The sequence below is a fragment of the Trematomus bernacchii genome, unplaced genomic scaffold (genome assembly GCF_902827165.1).
Source record: "Trematomus bernacchii unplaced genomic scaffold, fTreBer1.1, whole genome shotgun sequence".
In the NCBI taxonomy this organism is placed as follows: domain Eukaryota; kingdom Metazoa; phylum Chordata; class Actinopteri; order Perciformes; family Nototheniidae; genus Trematomus; species Trematomus bernacchii.
In genome coordinates this window covers 8,828,655-8,852,181 of record NW_022988097.1, presented here as the reverse complement: position 1 = coordinate 8,852,181, position 23,527 = coordinate 8,828,655, and the positions used below count along the sequence as shown (strand labels likewise).

At 43.8% G+C, this 23,527-nt stretch overlaps 2 protein-coding genes across 2 annotated transcripts; both read right to left on the bottom strand.

Moving 5' to 3' along the window:
- Positions 1–973: 973 nt before the first annotated feature.
- Positions 974–4,690, bottom strand: rhogd (ras homolog gene family, member Gd). Its single transcript, XM_034121135.1, has 2 exons — positions 4,598–4,690; positions 974–3,966 (listed from the first exon to the last, which is right to left on the bottom strand). The coding sequence occupies exon 2, from the start codon at positions 3,935–3,937 to the stop codon at positions 3,362–3,364; it is 576 nt and encodes a 191-aa protein (XP_033977026.1). The 5' UTR covers positions 3,938–3,966; positions 4,598–4,690; the 3' UTR covers positions 974–3,361.
- A 1,622-nt stretch (positions 4,691–6,312) lies between these two features.
- Positions 6,313–15,534, bottom strand: fhdc2 (FH2 domain containing 2). The gene is made up of 12 exons (XM_034121134.1): positions 15,316–15,534; positions 13,623–14,208; positions 13,460–13,521; positions 11,585–11,687; positions 11,239–11,324; positions 10,893–10,993; positions 10,495–10,565; positions 10,178–10,285; positions 9,828–9,898; positions 9,287–9,404; positions 9,042–9,206; positions 6,313–8,930 (listed from the first exon to the last, which is right to left on the bottom strand). The coding sequence occupies exons 2-12, from the start codon at positions 14,082–14,084 to the stop codon at positions 6,975–6,977; spliced, it is 3,303 nt and encodes a 1,100-aa protein (XP_033977025.1). The 5' UTR covers positions 14,085–14,208; positions 15,316–15,534; the 3' UTR covers positions 6,313–6,974.
- Between the last annotated feature and the right edge of the window lie 7,993 nt (positions 15,535–23,527).

Here is a 23,527-nt window from a genome sequence, read left to right as displayed (position 1 = left end):
GCCTCAAATCAGACCGTTTTGAAGAACTGGAAAATTCTGATTTGGGCCAAATTATCAAAAATCTAATCAAGCCCCCTACAAATATCCTTGTGCAAAGAATGAGGCTCTTTAATTAGCGAAAGGGAAGGAGAACTGAAATATGTCCAGTGCACTGACCTACAAATGGATCACCTCAACCGACCCAGCTCTCATCGTCCGCCTGCCTGAGTTGAGCCCAAAGCAGACAGTAACTCGTCTTTTCTTATCTCACTTAACCATCACACTTCTCAGTTGTGGCTCCTGAAAGCATCTGCAATTCATACTTGGCAGAGTTCACCGAAACAATATATCAAGCCCTGATAAGCAGTGACAACTTGTACAGGCTGTAAAATATCACTCAGCGTCGCCTTGATTGTAAAACATTTAGACAAACCGCAAAGGAAACGGCTCTAAATGTTGCTGCAGTGACGTTATAATGAGCCTTTGGAGGAGTTCAACACATCTGTCAATTGTCAAGAGCCACCGCCCATAAAGGTCAAGGGAATTTTTCAGAGCGAGAGCACGTCAGCTTTTTAAGCTCCAGCAACTGATTGAACTTGTGGGTGTCTCCTCAACTGAATGATGGCCCTGAAAACTGGATGGGTATAGACCATTAACTCCAAATGTATAGAAATGAAAAAAACAGGCCATGAAGAATGGCACTCATTCTGGATTCTATGGAGCTGAGCAAGAGGGCTGTGTCCATCTAGTGTCCGGACATGGTAATTGAAATGACATTTACATGAAAAGAAAATTAAGTATGTTACAAAATGTATGTGACAGGAAAGTGGTGTGGTTTCCTGAGCTGAAAATACAAGCAGCTGTGAGAAAATGTGACTCTCAGCATGACTTCACTCTTTCATTATTACCATAGGGCTATGCAGTAATGTGCTAATAATGTGTAATACAAGAAGCACTTATGTAAAGTCACAAAACAATAAGGGGAAATAATAAGTAGTTGTCTGGTTTTAACCACCATTTTATTTGGCATAATTTAAAAATCATTTCACTGTTAGTTCATTTATACAAATATGCTTTTGTTATATATAAAACAATTACAAACAGATTTCTACAAATCAAGTTCCCAGTGTAAAAGCGTAGTACCACGCACACGGTAGCATACAGCTCACAGAAGGGAGCCCACAGGTGTACGTTCCACTTCAACAGCATCATCCGAATGAAATCAGGACAAAGAAACAAGCTCACCACAATCGACAGGTTGACATATTGTGCACTTACGTTCAACCCTCCACACACAGATCTGGGACATTCTCAAACATCCTTTGGCAGATCTCAAACCGCATCACTGTTGTTAAACACATCTACTGCTCGTGTCGCGTCTTCCGTTAATTTAGACTTTACAGGCCACAATAAATGTTTACTTATTATTCACCCAGCTCGAGTGAGAAAAGGAAAATAACTTCAGTACAAGGGTTGCTGTTATTACTGGCAGCTGAAAGCACAAAGGAGCAACCAGTCATTACTAAAAAAATAGATTATAAAATGTATAAAAATCTTCAGATGTGGCAAGGCACGTTCCACCAACGCAGCTCTTGCTAACCGAATGTGCAGGTTGTGCTTGTGCCTTGCCCTCACTTGCGGTATGCAATGCAGGGATGTAAACCACATTCTGTAAGAGCTGTGGGCCTCCAGCTGTTTCACAAATGCATAGACTTGCAGAGCAAGATGTCAGTTTAGCACCTGTGTCTTACAAAGAGGGCTGCAGGAAGAATGTGTTTACTGGCAGAAGGCTTTTTAAAATTACAAAAATGAAACCCAGAGGTGGTTCAACCTGGATTTGAAAGGTTGTGTGGCACTTGCGTCACCATGGAGCTTTAAGCTTTGGGTTGAAAAGGAGCAAGACTATGGTCTTTGGTTTGGATAAGGCACCTGACCAAATAAAAGTCTCCATAAGTATTGTGGATAAACTGCTGGTAAATGGTAGAGAAATCAACAAGGCAGCTACAATGCGTTGCTTCTTCCCAGATGAAATCATTATTGACCAACCAAAACAATATAGTGAAAAAGGCTGGTGTATAAAGCCTAGCTAAGCCAGTTAAAACATATTCAGTTATTATATGCTGTACTGAATTAATTAGGAAGTGGTCATAAGTCTGTTGACCTTAAATGTAAGGCTATAATGTAAATGACAAAGGGAGCATTATGGAGATGTGGTTTATCAAATATGAGTATTAACTACACACAAACATCATACTGATCAAATAAACATAAGCTATTACAAAAAATATATTCAACTTTGGCCATAACCGCACTCGTGGGTTAAAAACACTTGAGAAAAAAAATCATTTACAGAGTAAATTCAACATAATTAGACAAAATACAGTCTCTTTGACCCACTCGGTCAAAAAGGAATTCTTAGGCATGTTTTAATGGCACTCCGTGTGAGGCTCAAGAGTTGGGATGGAGACAGAGAAGCTGTACTACAACCTGACTCCCTGATATGCCAGGTTGAAAAATCCTGTACCAATGTGGGTTAATTTGGCAGAGGCCTTATGACACCTGCTCCTCTATTACTGAAGAGGGCAAATGGTTGGCTGCTTTCAATGGGTACAGCTTATATTCAAAGGCCTACTGACTCTTCCATGCATGGCAGTGAGAGAGCAGTGCAAGAGGGTGGAAGGGCAGCCTGCCAAAACAGCTCTAACATGCCAGACTGAGCACAAGTGGGAACTGCAGCTCCAGAATTTAACCTCTAATCTGTGCATATTGGTCAAGGGGTACTGGCAATTGTCCAGGAGTCATCACACTATTTCTGGACTCAAGCTGCTTGAAATTCAAACGTGTTCACCCTCTACTCATTACATCTAAATAAGCAAGCATTTTGTTGGTAACTTTGCTTGAGACTCGTGAGATGCAACCTAGGTGAGAGTATGAGGTAGTCATTATTTCTCCACCTAAAACAAAAGGCAGATCTCTTCTCTCCAGTCAAACAGGGTAGCTTGGTTGGTTGGTTTGGATGTTATTATGGCTTGAAACAACCATGATCAGTATTTTACAAGGCAAAGCAGAGAAGCTATAAATCTAGAACAGATGTAAAATTGGAGAAAAGTGTAAATATCAAAAGTTAAAATTGTAAGAAAAATAGGAGATTCGGTCTGTTGCCCCCATTCTGGCATAGTCACTTTGGTGATGATGACAACGGAGTGAAACCCTCCAGGAGATGAATAAGGAAGAGAAAAATAACAGAGGAGTTGAAAACAAAGTCTAAACTGCCAGGCGTGGTATGGAGGCAGACAGGTGACGACGTTCATTTCCTCATCCTTCCTTTGCTCCTGTGGATCTTCATCATCCCTCTCTACAGTCCAAATCTGGGAACCATTTATTACAACAGCACACACTTTTTCGGGTTCTTTTTCGTGACAGGATACAACACTGCCCTCACAGCTTCAGCAAACACCTCCCTGACACCATCCTGCAGCAGAGCAGAACACTCCATGTATTTAACAGCCCCAATCTGCTTGGCCAGGGCGTTTCCCTGCTGCTGGGTGGTAGGAGCCAGGCCCTGCTCCTTCAGCTTCTTCACCGTTTCGGCATCGCCCCTCAGATCCCTCTTGGTGCCCACCAGCATGATGGGTACGTTAGGGCAGTGGTGGGACACCTCAGGGTGCCACTTGTGCCTGACATTGGCATGGGAAGAGGGGCTGCCAATTGAAAAGCAGATGATAAAAACATTGGTCTGGGGATAAGAGAGTGTGCGCAGGCGGTCATACTCCTCCTGGCCCGCTGTGTCCCACAAGTTGAGGCTGACAGTGCGGCCATCTACGCTCATCTGAGCGCTGTAGTTGTCAAACACGGTGGGAATGTACTCTTCGGGGAAGGCATTAGTGGTATAAGAGATGAGCAGGCAGGTTTTACCGACTGCCCCGTCACCCACCACCACACACTTTATGGTCTGCATCCTGCCTACGACCACTGGGGCTGCAGCACCTGACAACAGAAAAAGCGCACCTGGGTGACTATTTATTACAATCTTTATGACTTGAGAGGCCAATACAGGCTTTTTAATAGCAGTGATAAGAGGGGTGATCATTAATCATGAAATGACAAAGGGTAAAAGGACCGGGGAGTAACTTTAAGGCAGCAGTTTTACAGGAATACATAGTGTACACTATTAGCAGAGGAGCTAACCACCGCGAACGTTAGCTCATCGACGTAATTAACGTTACATGGGATAGCTACCATTCAAGACGTCCGCTAATAAACAAAGTTTGGAAAGTTTACATAGCTTAGTTAACTACACTCCTCGAACAAGGGAAAACGAGTTTATCTCAGTAAGGAGCTTATTTAACGTGTTTATTACTTTACACTGCTCGCCTATGATACTAGGCGTTCCCCCGGTGGCTAGCATCAAGCTAAGGAACTAGCACATTTAGCCGCTAACAAGCTAGCTAGTTAGCAAACAAGTTGGAAGTTTATTTGCAAGCTACTTCTTCAAAAGGTCTTCGCCTGGCCCGATAACTTCCCACAAGTTTCTCTAAAAATTGTTTTCTGTTCTAATATATATCTGAGGCGTAGTAACTTTCTGTAACAGCGAAATTTAAAGGATTTTGTGACTTACCGCCACTTGGCTTTCGATCTCTTTTTGCCTGGTATAGTCAATCACAGCCGCATCCGGGGAGCTGTCCATTACGTAAAAATCGACGTACGGAAGCGATGCAGTTTGGTAGTTGCAGTTTTATTGGTGACAGTTGTTTCCATGACACTAGATGGCGTTGTAGAGCCGTTATGCTCTCTTGTGATTTTCCCTTTGACATATAACACATGGATGCATAGAGCCCAGCACTGTTTTTAGTACCTAATTCGAATTTTAAATCGGGCTGTAATTGCAAGTGTGGTGAGTGGTGACTGAAAATAGTGTCAGAACAGGATAGCTTTTTATACATTCTGATCTAATTAGAAACAAAAGAAAAAGGACTGATACAGAATGGCCCCTTCTATTTGCTGTTACATTAATGGGTAGAAGCATGTTAATGTTAAACGTTTGATATGTAGCTGTAGCAGTGCTTAATATTTTCTGTAGAAAATCTTAACCAGCAAATATATAACATATATTTATGATTCTTTTTCTATTCTATATATATTATAGAATTGTAAAAAAAAAATATGTATGTATTTCTGTTCTATGCTTAAGACCAAAGCAAATTCTTTGTAAACCTACTTGGTAATAAACTGAGTTGCTAAAAATGGAAATACTCAACAATTGTATTTCAAAACTGTAGTAGAGCACTTGAGTAAATGTACTTTGAAAAAAGTGACCCACAAATCTATTCCTCTCTTCAAAGTCATCTAACTGCCAGATTTATGAAAAAAAAGGATATTTCTTCCTTCAACAAATGGCAATTATTTCCTTTGCTAATGGCTTCAAAGATATTGTCAGAAAACTTTATTTTCAATTAGTTTGACCTACAATTTGACTGCAAGTGAGGGATACTGCTCTTTAACTTTACCAGTCTGTTAACATATTAAATGAGTCTTAAATGTATTGATTCTTAAAGACTTTAACCTTTCTCTTGAACTTGCCCCATTCTCGCCAGTAGGTCACTGTTTAAGCTTACATACCTCACTTACAAAGGCTGTAAACAATCCTGTGACCTGGACCATATCCTCCATGTTGGTCAGCACTGGTCTAAAAGCCCATATATCACTTATTCACCTTCAGACAAGTCATTATTCTCACTCAGCCCGTGCTTTCAAATCAATGCAGAATACACGAAGGCAGCTAAAAGAGAGACCACTTTAGACTGCTCTGTCCTGCACCCCTGGAGACCCGTTGATGATGTCACCCCTATACACTGAGGTAGGTTAAGAGGCAAGCGCTGGCCGACAACCGGACACTCAAGAAAACAAAGAGGCACCGGTTTATTGCCTTTCCCAAGAGGTTCTGGCGTCACTGCAGCCCTATAAAGAGAGCATTCCCACTGGGACCCTACACCCACAGTCACCCTCAACCCCAACCCTTGCACCCCACTATTCTGCCAGCAGATTCCCTGGGACGTCTGTAGCATTTCCATGACAACAGCCACTGACAGAGATGGGGGTGACCGTGTCAAGAGATGCAGCAAGTGGGAGTTCAGACGAGAGGGGGAGAAGAAGAAGAAGTGTGACTAGAAGACGATGAGAAGATGCAAGAGCAGTAGTTAAGGAGTGTAGACCTTGAGAGTGAAAGCTCTCATTTGAATCAAAACCTAAGGAACAGATGTTACATTATATCAACAACACAAGTACGGTTTCATTCAACTGATGAGTGCCTTTGCAATTGATTAGAAACTACTATTCAGTACACAGTCTTTATTCGTGTTTTATAAATCCAAATAATACAGTGAATAACAACAAATGCTATTCAATAAAGTTATAGAATATTTTGATACAAAATAAAAAAAGGACAAACATTACAGTAACCATCCCCCCATGGCCTCTTCTTTAGTTTGTAAAGTGCATCAGAACAATGTGGCCTCAACAAGAGGATAAACAGTTCAATATTGTACCGAGTTCAGCTGCACTGTAAGACAGCCAAGTGTGAATGAACAACAATCACTTAAAGGAGGGGTCACAGTATTCAAAACTTTAAGACAAAACTACTTGTTTCTAACAGTTTTCAAAATAACTAGGCACAGAGTGATGTCACTTGGCTGTGTTTTTCTGCTTTTCTATATATTTAAGATAGGGGTCTTGTGTTGTCCTATCGCCTGCAAAGGACACAAATAGGTTACATAAGAGGTAGGATTTATTCTGCTATAAGATGAAGAACATTAGATTAATGTTCCCCAAAGCAACCAGTGCAGCTCCCTCTCATCTACATACACATTTCATAAAAATTGAATTTAGAAAACTCAGAGATGCTTAAGACCAGAAAGCTGATGATGCCCACTTGAATAACATCACACTGTTTATATCAGACTGACATCCATAAAGGCATGATAGTGTATTCACTCCCATCACCTCCACTGTGGTGAGGCTGCAGTAGCTCGGGGCATTTTGGGTCCAGGTATCCGTGAAGTTGCAGGGGCTTTAGGGCTCACAGGGGAGGGGCTTGTGCTCGTCGTCTTGGCGGTTTTGTTTCGGGCGGCAGATATGACAGCTGTGCGTATGGTCTTTGCCGTGGCAGAGGAAGGGCTGTGGGCAGTGCGAGGCTGGGAGGGCGCCTGAGCCTCAGAGTTTGGGGCGACTCGTTTTGACACACGGAGAGGGGTTCCTCTGACAAATGCTAGCTGGGTGCTATCTGAGCCCTTCTCTGGTACAGATCTGTCTGAAGTCCTGCGGGTTAAGGTTGGCTTACCTGGAACCTGTGTCTCACTTACAGTTCTCTCCCGTGTGCTTTTACTGCGTTTCACTTCTGTCTGAACAGCGGCAGGCCGAGTGATAGAAGAGCGCATTGATAAGCTGCGAGGACTGGACAGCCGGCTGGGCGTGGGTGTGTTAGGGGGGGTTGGGGCCCCATTTGAAGGCTCAGTGTTGGAGCGTACCCTGGGAATGCCTGTGCCATTGGAAGGTCCTGCACGTGACACAAGTCCTCTTTTGGCCCCTATTCCACTACGCACGGGGATCTTCACGGTGCGAGCCTCCTCCTTTGATGTAGGAGACCCTGGAGTTGTCCCCGCTCGGAGGTCGCCCTCCCTCTCTTTCCTCCACTTGGAGCACAGGCTCGGCGCGGGTCGTGGGAGTGGGGAGGTCGGGGGTGACAAGGCATCATAGGATCGGAGGCCTTTCACCAGTGTGTGGCACTCCAGTGTTTCACCAACACGTGAGTAAGGCTTTGCCGTCTCCCTCTCAGGACTTGGCAAGTTGGAGATCACCTCTCGCTGTGATTGGTTGAACTCTGGTAGACCTGATGGAATCCAGTTCTCCTCTACAGGTGTTGATGCCACTTCTGAGTTAATGTTTTTTGTTAAACCTGCCTCAGGCAAAGGTGTCACAGCACTCGTTGTCACAGTTGGTGTCTCTCCCGTCTGCGGTTTTGACTGCACCCTCTCTGGAGCATTTACAGATGATTGTGATTGGCTCTCAGTTCTCTGGTACTTGAATGACCTCCTCATGTTGTCACCGTGAGAAAGTATTCTATTTTGAAGAAGAGAGTGTTGTACAGACTCAACAAAAGAGTCATTAGATTTACTCTGAACTGGGCGAGTATTCTCTGTTGCTGGCAGGCCAAACCTATGCCCATGAGTGGGGGATTGGTATTTAACACAAGGGGCAGGTTTATCAGCGGGTATAGCAGCAGAGTTTGAGCAGGAGGTCGGTGAAGATTCAGTGGTCATTGAAACAACACGTTCATGTGAAATCTCAGCATCTTTTTCAAGTACTGTTGTCTTTGATTGGCCTTGCAGCACATAAGAAATGCTTTCAGGCCCGTGCTGCTTGACTGTGAAGCCAGGTCCATGCTGAGAGTGGCTAAAAATGGCAATGTGTGATTCCTGAACAGCTTCCACGCTTTGGGTTGTTGCTCGGCTGTGCTGGGACCTGCTTCCTCTCCCCAGAACAGGTTCTTGGTTGATTGGAGAACACAATCCGTCAGTCTCCGGGGAGCTACAAAGCACAGAGGTGGTCTCGTGGTCAGAGGAACTGTTGGAGTGATAACTGGTCGACGTAGGACTGCTGCCCAGCTCAGGGAAGCCCTTGAGTGTGGCAATATTATGTTGATGGTTATCGTTGTGGAAGTGATGGGAGTGTTTACGGGACTCAGAGCTTCTCAGGCTACGTCGACTCCAACTGTAGCTCAAGTTCTTCTCCAGCAGCTTCTCCAGCTCATCTTGGTTCTCCTGACTCTGAGGCTCTTTGGCGAGGCTGAGGCTCAGGTCCAGCCCCGTACAAACAGCCACAGAGCGACGCTTTTCACCAATCTCACGTTGACGATCCAAACGTTTCTGCTCCTTCAGCTCCCGTTCGGAATTCTCCTATTGAAAATGAAAAGAAACATTCATTTTTCAGTGACCACTAGAGTTAAATCAATACTATTTTTGAGAATATATATGTTTTATCATCCGATGTTTCAAAAAATATCTAACCTGGACAGATCTTTGGAAGCGGAGGCAAAACGAATTGAAGACCCTGCAGGCCTCCTCCAGTTTGAAAGTGCTGTCATCTTCACAGAAGAACTCCACCAGAGCCTGACTAGACATCCTCATGCCCTCTACCTCATCCTCGGCCTCCTTCAAACGCTCCTCAGCTACCTGCACACAAAGTTTACACAGTCATGGCAAGAAACAAGCCATCAGAAAAACTTTTAAAAGATGATGTCATTATGTCATACCTCTAGGAAATGTTGTGTATGCAGCTGGATCTCCGCCTCAGTCTGGATGTTTGCCTTGAGGGCCACCACTCTGCTTTTTAACTTTGTTAACTCCTCAAGCACAGACTCCTCACTTAACCTGCAGAGAAGTAGATGGCATAAAATATAAAGTTATTATTATAAGATCTGTATAGAGATAGCTGTGTGCATTTTATAGTAGGAAAGGCTTTTATAACTAATAATATGCAATAGCAGAAATTGATAAAAAATACCCCAAAATGGGTTATAACTGAATGCAAATGGTCCAAAGTGTCCAGGAATACTTTAAAATGGACACTAAAAAAAAAAAAAAAAGCTTATAAATTGGGTTTGAGTATCAATGTTGTCATGACCCACTTTCTCTCAATGCAGCTAGCTATCGCTAAGAGCTGGGTGCCTTGTTCTGATACTAGAATTAAACAGATTTTTCATTATGTTTGTTTTATCAGTCTCCCGGGTTGTTAGTAAGCTTGTATAGACAGCGACAGTCCTTGTAAGATCTGAGTTTTGGGAAGAGACTGACCTGGAGGCGGAGCCAACATGGCCTATTTGGCTAGGAAATGAGAGTAAACTCTGGTCCTTTTTCACAGCTTCCTGCGGAGACAAACACAAATAATTATCCAGCTATTGTTTCAAAAGATTCAACACGTCATTTGCTATGTTGACAAAATCATATGCTTAGCGGAGCAGCCTGGCTTGAGAAGCTACTGTTCTCTAGACATTTTAGGGTCAGAGAAGATTGTTTTCTTGTAAAAAGTGCTAAAAGTAATATTTACACATTCTTACTGTCCACCATTTCACAAATACCCTTACACACAATATAAAGAATAATGTTTAAGTTTTGATAAAAGGATGTCCTTTTACTGTTCTTACCATTGCTACAAAATGCAGCAGATTCATGCCCGGCTTGTTAGCTTTGGTGTCGGCCAGTTTGAGCAGCGATGAAATCCGGAAACCAGCGGCGTTCCCTGCATATCCACCCTGAGAGGCCACATACAAGGTCAGAATAACACACACAACATGTGACAACTTAAAACAAACAAGGATACAAAAACCAGGTGCGCAGTCAGAGTGACGCCCCTGAACACACACCCAGACCCCAGCGACTGGTGTATTATACACAGATAAAAGAACTGATCCTCTTTGTCGGGCTAAAGAAAAGGAAAGAAACTAAATAAAGAAGCACTCACAGCGTTCATGTAGTTCCCCGCCTTCAGCACCAAACGAAGGATGGAGTGTAATTCAGGACAGCTCAGCAGTTCTAGACAAGAAGACAGGGATTCAATATTTTGCCTCAAGGTTGGGGAATAATGAGGATGAATGTGTATGCAACTGACGTCAAGGCCTTACAAGTAGTCAGCAACTTTGTTTGGAATACACTTAAGCAGACAAGTGTACTAAACTTCTATACAAAGATATCACTGATAGCAGGTTTCTCCTTAATTATGAAACTATTCTTAATTACAATTGCACTCAGGGTATAAAACTTTACTTTCATCTAAATAGGAGTATTTGAAAAAGGGACCTAAATAGGATCTGTTAAAGAGTCTTTATGGTGGTGTACACAACTCCCTGCTGTTAACTTTACCTCTGGCCGCCTCCCTCAGACATCTGGCTGCCACACACAGAGAGGTCACAGCAGGGTCAAACTCTTGTTGCAGGATCATAGCATCCAGACGCAGCCGAAAACTAATGGAAGAGAAAGGAGGGGGACGGATTGACGGAAGAAAGGACAGGGGTGAGTGATGATGGAAACAAAAAGGCACTCCTGATCAATCATCAGTTAAACAAGCAAACGTCATCACAAAGTGAAGCACGTCAGCAGGATAAGTGTCACAAAAATAAATAAACAGGGGTTTTTCATGCTAAAGAAAAGATGGAAAGTATTGATGGTATGTGTGGTCATTTTATCCAATCTAGGACAAGGGGTGTACCTGGGAACTTCCACTAACAGCAGCAGAAAAAGATCAGTCTCTCCAAGCCAGCTCCGCTCCCCACTGAACCTCCTCAGGCGGGACTCCTGAGAGAGAAAGAACAGATGCACAGTCAAATCAGGGAGGCAGCTTCGATTGAAATAACCAACATGCCGTTAACAGTCAATTCTAATATCTTTCAGCGCGATCCTTCTCCGGAAACAGACCACATCATACGACATGGTGTAATGGCAAACTTTTGATCATTCTAACCAGAGCCAGATGATGTGTAAGAGAAGAGGGAGGGGAGGGTAGGGGAGGGGAGGGGAGTCACTGTTACATTTGTATGCCTAAAGAGGCACTTTACCTCCTCATTGTCAGGCAGCAATTTGCAGAGCTCTGCGAGCTTCTCTGCTCCGTAGCGATCCCCCACACCATGCCTAATATCCTCAACTATCTCCTTCGCAGGCCTGTGGAAAAATTACAAAATACATGTTTTTGGAATGACATCATTGATGGTTTTCTCAGGACACCTCCCCAGAAAACTAATGTTGCCAGCACTATCAGCTCTTTGTTTTTCCTTGACCACACAGTGTTGTGGCTTATCCCGTTCTTATCAGTCAGTATTGGGGAGAGACGGTTGGTTGACGCCACACAAAGTGGCAAATCCACTGGGCAAATAAAAAGCAGACATGCAGGAAAACGTTTGAAAGGCCTTGGGATGTGGCTAGAAACTGAACTAACTGACTGATTGACCTTTGACTTACTTTTTCTGACTGAGTGACACATCTGTCCAGAGGTTTTCCATTACCCCCTCCCCCTCATTTTCAGCCCATCACACATGCCTATACTCCATTATGTGCAAACTGTGTTTGGCTTTCTCTCCTCATTTATAGCTCAATATTCACTTCCATTTGAAATTATTTTGACACCAACAGGTGTACACACAAAGACATTATTTATTGTACAAGAGCCCTTACACTATTATTGTGCGTAATCTGTCCCAACTAGTTGAAAACTATTGAAAGCAAAATTCTGAGTGAAACAGCCAATAAAACAGAACCGTCCCAGGATAAAAGGGTATCACAGTGAATACCCAGACACTGAAAATACAAAACCATACTTTGTTTAAACTACACCCACAACTCAACAGTACCTCTGTCTGCCTAAAACAGCAGGCAAATAAGCTCCCGACAAGACACATGTTTGTGTACACAAGAGCTTCTTTACACATAATGGCTTTCCCTACAAGTCTTGACAGATCTGGTCTAGAAAAGAGCCGCTCTGAAGTTGAGTCTGTTAACAATTTACGCACACGTCGAGGCGGGGCAATATAGCAACTCAGCACTTCTTCTCCAAGTCATTGTATTTACCTGTAAATGTTGTATAATGTCAGGAGTTTCAACATCAAAATATAATAAGGAAACTTTGGGTATTAAACTGCATGTAAGTATTAGCGAAAAATGTAAAAGCCATATTAATTTCCAGAAGGTCATCTCTTGTTTGAGTCAGACAGGCATGTTAAACAGGCTTTAGAGGTATGGTGAATAGGACAAGCCACTAGTGTTGTCGCGCTGTAGGGCGTAGTTTTAACATAAGACACTCTTTAAGGGCATCAGCAGGTGTCAACACTAACTCCACAAGGCTTTACCCAGTCACTTACCCCCCACCCTCATACAGACGGTCCTGCTGCTCAGTTGTACCCTCCCCTGCACCTGTCCCCTGCAGTATACCCGTGTCCTCTCCCTGACAGCAGACATCCTCTCTCCTGAGGAGACTTCACACTTCTGACAAACACTGACTGACACTCATCGTTGATATATGGCCACCCACTTCAGTTCAGCTCAAGAGAAGTACTGCTCCCCAGGGTGCTGTTGTACACACTTCTGTTTCCTGCCTCTAAAACTTTGACTTATGTGACCCTCAGCAAATGTAGACATAAAAAGCTGAAACTGTTCAAGTGCAGCACGTTGTAAGGATTAGGGCTGGTGTTTACAATCATTTAACAATCAATTATTCTTGTGATTGTCTTAATTTATCAATCCAAAATGTATGTTTTTCAGCAAATGACATCTTCAAATGTCTTAGTTGGTCTAATCAAGAGCCCAGAACTAAAGATGTTCACATTTACAATGATACAAAACAGTGAAGAGCACCAAACCTTCACATTTGAGAAGCACATGTTGGCATTTTTGCTTTAAAACTTTGGGTTTCAGCTCTAGTTTAGAATAAAGAAGCTTACGTCTTGAACTGGCGTAGAAATATTCCAATGTTCATACTGCGTTTGGAGTCAAGCAGGGAGATCTGAAGAGGCAAAGGACACAAATAAATGTAAGAAAACCGCCCATAATCTCACTATCTTTCAACATGGCTGAAACATATCACTGCCATCCTATTGATCTCACCTCCTCCGTGCTGTCCTGGGGCGATCTGCAGCGCAGCAGAGTGGACCGGCGCCTCAGGGTGCTCGTTCTGTCCTGAGGCTTACTCTCCTTCTGACCAAACAGCTCGTCCAGAGAGTGGAGGTCTATGGGGATCTCGTCCTCTCCCGGGGCCGCCCCGTTCCACACACTCTTCCTCCCCTCCACCTTCTCTTTGGGGATACGATCCCAGTTCAGCTTCCTCAGGCGACTCCGACGGGCACTGTCTTCCCGGCTAAATGGCGAGGAAGATTCAGGTAGAGGTGGTGGTGGAGGAGGAGGAGGAGGAGGTGGAGGTGCCAGGGGAGCCGGTTGAGGGGTCACCAGCACCGGATGTGACTCCATGGCTGTCACTTCCACAGTGTCAGGGGCAATGGCGGGAAAGGCAGGCTGTGTTCCATGAAAGGCACGAGATTCCTTGCTAGCCACAGTCAGGTTGATGAGCATAGAGGCTGTGAGGGTTTGAGAGGGGGGGGGTTATAGCGGATGAGCAGCCTCTGTTCAGAAAGTCAGTGACGTATTTTCCAAATTCCAGTTAGCTCCGGTTCTAAGTTCCATCAATAGTTCCAGCCTGGGAAACAAGACGACAAAACAGACATTATTGAACACTGAGAGCCACAGGATATCAGTTGTTTTTAAAGAGTTTTGTAACAGCTTCTTTAACTGAGGCTGATGACTTCATGAGCTTGTCTGACACTTGGCCTCACTTCTCCTTTCATTAGCATAACTCCAGTGAATTGACTGATCTAACAAGTAGTTTGCAACTAAAAATGTAACCCCTGGTTCAACCATCAAGTTCAAGGAGTTTTGGGGAAAGTACTAACTGAGCAAGATGAGCTCTCCCCCTCTTTGAACAGCTTGTCCCATCCTGTTCAGTTTCACCTCACTGCATGCACACACTCCTCTCCCTTCTAATTAGACACATGGAGACACCACAGGCGAGGTAAGATGCACAGTTTAACCACAAACATGAGAAATAGAGGGTCTGCAACATCAAAAATAAAATGTTCACTTTTAATGTCCTTTCCTCCTTATGGGAGGTTAACATCTGAAAAGCTGGTTGCACACACTTGCTCCAGCAAGTTTAAAAGCGGATTAGTGATGCATGACTCAGAGGTTTCAGTGTCAAGCAAAAGTCTTTAATCATCTCATGGCGAAGCATTTGGCCAAAGCCAAAAACACATCCTGACTTCTCGTATTCTTTCGCGCTTTTAACATGAATCACAAAATCACAGCTTTTGGGAAACTTTTCAGTAATGCCCGTGATTGTAGAGCAGTTCCAACGAGCGCCGCACGAGCGCGCTGCAAAAACCCCCCTCCGGTGATCTCACCCTCCATCATTTAATGAGATCTTTATCTTGACAAGCGAGAAATCATTTGACAAATCGTGTTTCTTAACAGCCAATACTACGGATAAATAGTTCCGGAGAAAGCAAGATATCAATCAAACAAAAATGCAAAATTAACGTAATTTATAACTTTTAATTAAATGAAATTTGTTCTTGTTGACGTTTGGTTTATGCTTACAAAACCGGTTTTCCCAGTAGTGTGTACCCGCGCATTTTAGGTTTACCTCACATTACAAATAATGTCTCAATTAAAAATTGTCAAATCATTGTAAATGAATCTCATCCCTCAGTTTAAGGTAAATCCAATCCAATCAAGTTATGTCACTTACCTGCCGTTAACGGCTGCACTTCCGCGAGGTAACCCCGCACACACCAACAACAGCTCGCGTTTTTTCTTAATTGTAGCCTACAGAACACTGGTACATTTACGCTTCAATCCCAGGTTTTTGTTTCCCGTATGTCCTTTATCCCGGTGACTTGAGCCGCTCCACTCGCTGCAGTCCTCTTGTCTTTCTCAATTTGCAGGGAAACTTCCACAGTCCATCGGGAACGCGCACACGCGCGCACCCGCTGACTGATATCCTCCCAGTTTTCCCATGGGCGGATTTAGGGGTTTTCAGGTGGGAGAGTACACTCGATGTTAATTCCACTTTTTGACTTTCAAGATGTTGTGATGGCACTTAATGTCTAATATGTTTGACATGTTGAAAAGGAGTTATTCAATCAATAACCTTAAGATTTTAAGTCTTGTTTTTCTTTCAGAGGTAACGCAATAAATAACTATAAGATTACAATTATTTTATTTATTTTAGAGGAAACACAATCATCCTAACATTCAAATTGTAATATTTATTTTCTCTTTCAGAGGAATTGTTTTAATTTCCTTTATACATTTTATAGTGCCTGCCTTTACAATATGTTGGGCCAGATACGATTTTACATGAAAGCTTGCTGTCAGGACCTGCACTGACAACCTGATAAGTCTCTATTTCAGGCTAATCATCATAGTGGGGAGGACTCTGATGTGTAATTGGTGCAGAAGGCCTTGATCAGGCTAAGAAGAGTATGCTATTGAGAACCTGAGAGAGGGAGCAGATGGCTATCAGACATGGGAAATGTTGTCCGCATCTCCTCCCTGAACCAGGAACAAGGCATAGGTGAAAGCCAAGAGACCAGAAGTCCCTCTCGGGTGCTGAAATGGCCCAGGTGCTGGGATGTAGACCCATAACAACGACCTTTCATCCAAGGTGCTGGAGCGCTCCTGGCCCATGTCACCTGGTGCTCCTGAGTCCGGCTCAGGTAGCCCCTTTCACAGGCCACGCTGACAGACAGTCGTCATCACCTCCGGGACCTGCAGTAATTAGGGGGTTACGACCCCAAGGATCTGGCTATTGTTGTGCCTGTGCAGCAGGGCATGTTATAGTGAACTTGTGCCAGAATAAACCTCTCTCAGGAAACTTCACTTTCTATTCAGTCACTCACTTCTCAGAGTACAGTGCACTCCTCAGAATTCAAGGAAATGCCACTGGAGAGAGACGGCAGCTTTATAGTCCGTGAAGGCCCTGAACAGCCCTGCACAGTTCCACATGTTATGCCAGCATTCATGATACACGGACATTGGGACTTTGATTAATGAATAGTAAAGAGTTAACTTGGCATCCCTCACTTGTTTCACCGACATAGTGGGCCTGTAAACACCGATGTGTTTACAGGCCCACTCCCAGCCGGTCTCCCCCTTGGCATAACAGTGAGCTTCTGAGCCTGTGCTTCACTCTGCCTATTATTTACTGAATGAATGTGCATCAGGGTGCTCATGTGTAAGATTTGTGTGTGAACCTGTGTGAGTGTAAAGGAGGATCCATGCATTCAAGTAAAATTATGCTGCATAGACATGATGGTGAGAAATATTAGTTATCCGTATTAAGGATTAATGAAAACGCCTTGAGGAAACCTGCTGCCTTTTCCTCTCAATGGATAAATAAGGTTTTACACATCAAACTCCACCAGCAACACGTCTTTAAGAGCCCAGTTTGGTGGAGTGGTTGCAGCCATCAAGTGTTAGTCCATAATCTTGCTTTGAAGTCCAAGAGGGGTTATGTAAAGGTGAAGGCTATTAGCTCCCCCCTCCCCTAACTTACACACATAATCATAGCTGAAAACACATACCGTCAAAAACACAAAAAATTGACATTTGTTTGACAAAGTTATTTTTGCTAGGCTGATCAAATTCTGTAAAGTGACCTCTACTTCAATTGGCTTTTTACACTGCAGAAAATGAACCCGGATGGAAAGAAATCAATACAATAGATTTTTTGCCCTGATGTCCAATTTATATAGCGTGTAAAAGTGGCTGTAAAACTATTCCAAGCTAAGCTATTGATATAACTGTGCAGGGGCTTAGTGTTATTCTGCCAGTCTGGTCGCCCTGCTGGGTCTTGGCCATTTCAATGGTGGAGTAAATAGGTCAGTGTGACTGCAGCTCCGCGGGGGTATTAAACACATACTGTGCCTTATGTGTGCATGAAAAACTGTGCACGCAAACACACACCTGGGACTGATCCCAGACTGGGACAGCAGGTCTGGGGAGGTATTCCTAATCAAACCCAGCTTCCTCAGATCTCTCCTGGTTTCCCAGCTGCACTAAGATCACGTGCAGTTATCCAGAACAGCCTGACAAGGATCTCTGGCTTTGGTCAGACCGCCAGCCTGATAAGGAGAGACAGCTAGAGACAGACAACACAGACACACTCTCAGCGTCTTGGCCTCTTTTCTCCAAACTCTCACATTACTTATATGAAAACTTAGAGTATATTTACCCCCCACATACATGTGTCACACATGATACTAAAAGACACACATGCTTCCACACACAACTGCTGCACAATGTTACTTCAGTAGTTCACAGACAGGACATCAGACAATGATTATGGAGACAGAGAGAGGAAAGGGCTGTGAATCAAATTTGTGAAGAAAGAAAACCCACGCTATTAAAAGCTTTCTGTGGAGGTTTGCAGGTTGTTATCTCTTTGTCAGAGCAGCAAGCATTTTTTTGTCTTTATTCCCTCTATCTTAAGGCTTCCTGTCCATTTATTGTTAGCTTATGTTTCACATGTGCTTTTGTATGAGTTTTTGCTACAACTCCTGCTTTATTATTTATTGAGAGAGGCATGACTAAACCATGACTCCTTGTTTTCATAGACCGTCTTTAGGCCCCATTTACACAGGAACGCAAACGAACCGAATTCGATATAAAAAAAGTCTTCCATTCACACGGATACGGCTCAATAAACGTGTCCCTTCACACGAGACCGCTCGACCCGCTGGAGACGCTGTAGTACATATGCCGGGCCTGTAAGTGGCGCTGTACTTCCGCCACAAAATACACCAAAAGCAGCGAAGAAGACCTCCGAGCATGGTTGCCATGGTTGCCTGGTTGCCCTTCTGTTTATTCTCCGTGGTGGATTTAGCTCCATGTCCACTTGTTGCTGATGGTTGTGGTAGAGGAGCTGTAGATTTTGCACTAACATCTGTAGCATGGTCAGTAGCAGTAGCAGTAGCTACTGACAGTAGCTACTGAGTGAGCAGCAGAGGTGGGGAGAGGCGGGGCTATGGCTTCATCGTTATCAGGAAATGATCGTATAGGACGTACACACGGAGCCGTTTGGCCCCCCAGAGCGTTCCATCCGCAGATCTATCCACCTTGGGACCCGTTGTCGTTTGAGGGGTCCGTTTCCGCGGTTCCGTTACGGCCTCGTGTGAACGAACGGGCTATACGAAAGAGAAAAGTAGCGGATACAACCTGTTTCGTTCCCGTGTAAACAGCGCCTTAGAGCACAGCTGACACTCTGCTTTGTTTACAAAGCTGTCTACTGCCATAACACTTTTAGCGCTGGATGCTTGTGCACACTCATGTGTGTTGTTACATTTCCCCAGGTTTGGATGGATGGGAAGCTTGAGGAGATGCTTGTTGTCATTTGTCCTTGCGTATTGTCTCTGTGTGTGCTTAAATTAAACTCAGCAGGGTGGCAGGGAAGCTGAGGTGCTTGTGGTCAGTTGTCCTTGGGGGTTGGGTCGCCTTTGTTTGTCTTCACACATCTGGCCACTAGAGTCACTTCCGACTCCAATTAGGATTTCCTGAGACTCAATAAAGGGGATTATTGGCCTGCAAAACACTATCCCAGACTCTCCCACCCTCACCTTCCTGCCTCTGCTGCTACGGTCATTACACTAGCCAGAACTACAGTCGCACTCCACTAGAGGCTCACAATGACACAGTGACATTCAGCGACATAGACAAATCAGCCCTTTTCTTCCCATCCTTTTCTTGCATCTCTTTTCTCCTTTTTGGGAAATGAAAGACTCCTCTTATATTTGATCTCTACTTTAGAATCTCCTCATATGTGAAAGGAATCAAACGCTTCATAAATGATGTCAGCAATGGAAACTACATTTCTGCCCAACTGGCTGATGAGAGACCACAAGAGTCTGTGTACCAAGCTGTGGTTGGGCACAAAGCCTCAGAGCGGAGTGCAGGGGAGCTGGGCTGCGAGGTGATAGGGGGTCCCGAGCGGCTGCTTGTGTGGCAAGAGTGATCACACAGTTAATATTCAAAGGGCCAGGTCTGTTCTAAGGAAGCCACTAAATAGAGGTTGACAAAGCGCATCGTACAAACAAAGGCTTCTCTCTAAGTAGGCTGTGTATATAGCACGGAGGGCAGAGAACGGATGGGCTTTGCTGGGTTGGTCATGTATGGAGTCTATAGTGAGTTATTAAAGCAGGGCCTCCTGTTCTTCCTCCCCCATCTCAGTTAACTCCAAACCACACATTCTTCATTTCTTTATGTCTCTTGGGCTTTAATGGGTTTTTTTGTCACAAAACTATACATCTTTGGGCATAAGAGGTAAAAAATGCATTGAATTATTTCTCTTCAACTTAATAATTGCTCCTTCATATACCCTCTTCAGATGAGCGGCATTATTTCTCCAGTGTTCCCTGTGAGTATGGATAGTAATGTCTACGTGCTTCATATTGAGTAAAGCCTTGAAAATTCCTTTCTACATCACCACACACCCACAGTTACTTCAACTATCTAAACCTAATTATTCTACCCCTGCTTCACTGTGCCAACTAATGATGTCACCCACAGAGAGACAGTGGAACTGTTGACTTGCTGCCTTTGGGAGGCAAGGAGAAGAAGAGGGGAGGAGAGGAGACGAGAGGAGAGGAAGTTAAGAGAAGATTAGCAGCTGAGAGGTTAGCAAAGTAGGAAAATGAGGGAGGGGGACCCCTGGAGTTTTGGCTGGCCCTTGTGTTGGGACCGCAGGGATTAACCAGCCTGCTCTGCTGCTGGACCCAGAGAACCCAGCCTACTCCTTTCTGCTCCCTCTGTGGCTCCGATAGACATTCAACCAACACATTTAAAGGCTGAAAGGAAAACACGGAGGAACTATGAGGGCCAGGCCCCAAGGGGACTCCTTCTGGGATTAACCTAGCTGCCACTCTCTACCCATCACTTCCACTGGCATTCACTGGGCCTATGCTGGAATCCATTCATCCTTGCTAAACTGTTGCATAACAATGCTGCATGCCTTTTGCTGCAGCATTGGAGCTGTTGGTAAAACAAGGCACCCTTGGGCCTCCAGAAGCCCCAAGCCCATGGCCCTGTTGCCTGCATTGTCGGTGACGCTTTGGAGGCTGGATCAGTTTGGGAGGGACTAGAAATGTGGGGCACACGTCATAGTGGACGCGAGTGGCGCATGAGTGGCGTGTAAGTTGGGCGATAGCTTGACAAATACTTTGACATTTTGATAATTGGCTTCGTCATGCTGGCAGTGTTAGTGGAGTAGCATTCTCACGTGTGTTCGTTTAATGTGAAATTACAGCGATCATGCGATTATCTTTTCTTTGTTTAAAGACTGGAAACAGGCCAAGAGATTGACTGGCACATAGTCCCCTATAGATTCATACATCAATGTTTGTTCATATTATCTAAAAAGATCATGTATACAGAACCAGGCAAACTGTTTTCCTCTGTTTCCTGACCTTATGCTAAGATAACGTGACTGGCTGTCGGCGCTGTTTACATATTCATCGGTATCTAACTTCAAATGTTGATTGTCACACTTAAAGTGAGGCAAATTCCTAACATTTTCAAACTATGCTTTTAAAAGTGCAGAGAAAATTAAGCATTCTTTAACAGGACGGCCCACAGTCACTTTAAACATGAATAAAACAGACATTGTCAGTGGCAACGGAAATTATTGTCACAATTAAAAAAGACCAGATGATCTCAAAGCCATTAATGCAGAGGGGCAGAAAAGGGGAGAAATGACTTAATGTGGGTCAGATAAATGGGAAGACAGCATGCGGTTCATTCCACTTTCTGGAAATCATGTGCTAACCCTCTTTCCCTCCTTTCTCTCTCTCCCCGACACATGGAGAGCTGGCATGTTTGGCAGAGGCAGAAAGGAGAGGAACAAATGGATGAGTGACCAATGCAGAGTTGCGACGGCCAGCTGAGTTATTTGGTCAAAACTCAGTAAAATGGAAGGACAGGCTGTTGCTAGGCTATGCTGAGAGAAAGAGGGAGCACTCTGGCTGAGCTGATAGAAAATAACCAGGCCTCTGTTTACTCACACGGATATTCCACTTTAGAAGCCCTGCAATCACCACCAATTAGTACTATTACTGTTACCTCCTATCACTCTGTTTGGGCCTTTATTAACCACTCAAACTGTTGAACAGGATCTAAAGGACTTAAGGCACGGACACACCAGGCCGATTATCGGCGTCGGTGGGCGTCAGGCCGACGATGAGCGTCGACACGCCCTACTCAGATTGGTGTGTCCCGCACCATCGGGTCTTTTCAGCCGGGCCGACGCCTTTTCGGGGCGGGCAGTCGGCCAAAGGCAGTAAGCAAAATAAATCACTCTGATTGGCTGTTCAGCTAGCGAATCAGTGCATGAGAAGCGAAACGGAAGAGAGGGACCCAAACAAACTATTAAGAAGGCAAATCTGAGATTTCATTTAACTCCAGCTCTCGACACAGGTTCGGGAAAGCCCCATGAGCTTCTCGTTGTAGATTGAAAATGGAACGCACACGCTATTTGTTGTTTGTTTATATCACGCAGTCTGTTCTTCTTTTCTCGGTTATCACGTAGTCTGTCTTCCGGTTGTTGCCTCTTTTGAATGACGAATACACACTACCGCCGCCTGCTGGTAAGGAGAGTTATTGCCACTCACGCATGCGCTGAAGTCTTTGCGGTGTGTTCCAGTGCGACACATGGCCAAAACGCAGAGACGCAAGGTGACGCAACAGTAGGTGTCTGTCTGTGTCAGTTCTTTGTTGTCAGATTGGTGTGTCCGGGCCTTTACAAAGAGGCTGAGAGAGAGTTTCAATAGCAGTGAATGATGGGTGGAAATTAACAATGCACATGGAAATGTACTATGCCACGAATACTTGGAAATACACAGCATCTAAGGGGTTCTGATTTTAATAATGATATATCAAAGGTCAAAGCATGGTGTCAGTATATTGGTCTCTCTGTCCTTGACAACCAAAGCACAACACACCAAAACACACATAACTCATACTTAGAACAAATCACACCCCTGTTTATCCCTTGCATAATTCTGACTGCAGTGCACTGCAAACATAAATGGTCACAAAGGCCAAAATAATAATAATCATAACCTTAAACGGCAAGACCTCAAAGACTGATTTAAGGGACAATAGCTATGGATGCATTTTCAAAACACTTTAATATTTTTGTTCTTACAAATTACTTGAATGCTATTTGGCAGTAGAGAGTTTCCATTCCGGTGCCCACATTTTTCCCAACCCATATTTTTTTATTGTGATGGTTTTGCAAGAAAGATGGAGAAAAAGCGTAGAAATCTCAGGACAATTAACATATTTTGTGTATCAGATTTATTTTATTTTTCCTATCTGGCCATCATCTTCTAACCCACCAACTACAGCTGTTGATGGAAATAAAAGTATTAAGAAATGACTGTGTCTGACCCTTTCCGTATATTTTCCGAAACCACTGATCCAACATTCACAACCACTATGTGCATATGAAAAGGGATCAGGGTTTAAACTTCTCTCTCAAGCTCCCTTTTGTATTTGTTAGAAAACTATTTCTGTCACTTTTAACTTTGGAACAAACACTTTTCTTTCTGCAATAAATGACAACACGATGTATAAAGCAATTATTATGCTTGCTTAACGCGGCTCTAAAGCATTGTTGATTTTGGTAATTTTATGTTACTTTTTGAACCTAAGGAGAAAGATGGACAATCACCAGCCTTATTCTTTCACAGTTTTAAACCTTTTCAGTTTTATTGTAAAAAATAGAGAAATATTTAACAAACGATTGGAATCCATTTTTATCAATAGTTGACTTGTTTTCTCACTCTAGCCCAAAAATATCTTCAAAAAATAGGAAAAGGGGACAATCACAAGAGTGTCAATCAGAGAAGCTTAGATAAACAGATCTATGCATTTCTGTTTACTTCTCACGTGTGCACCTCTGGCTC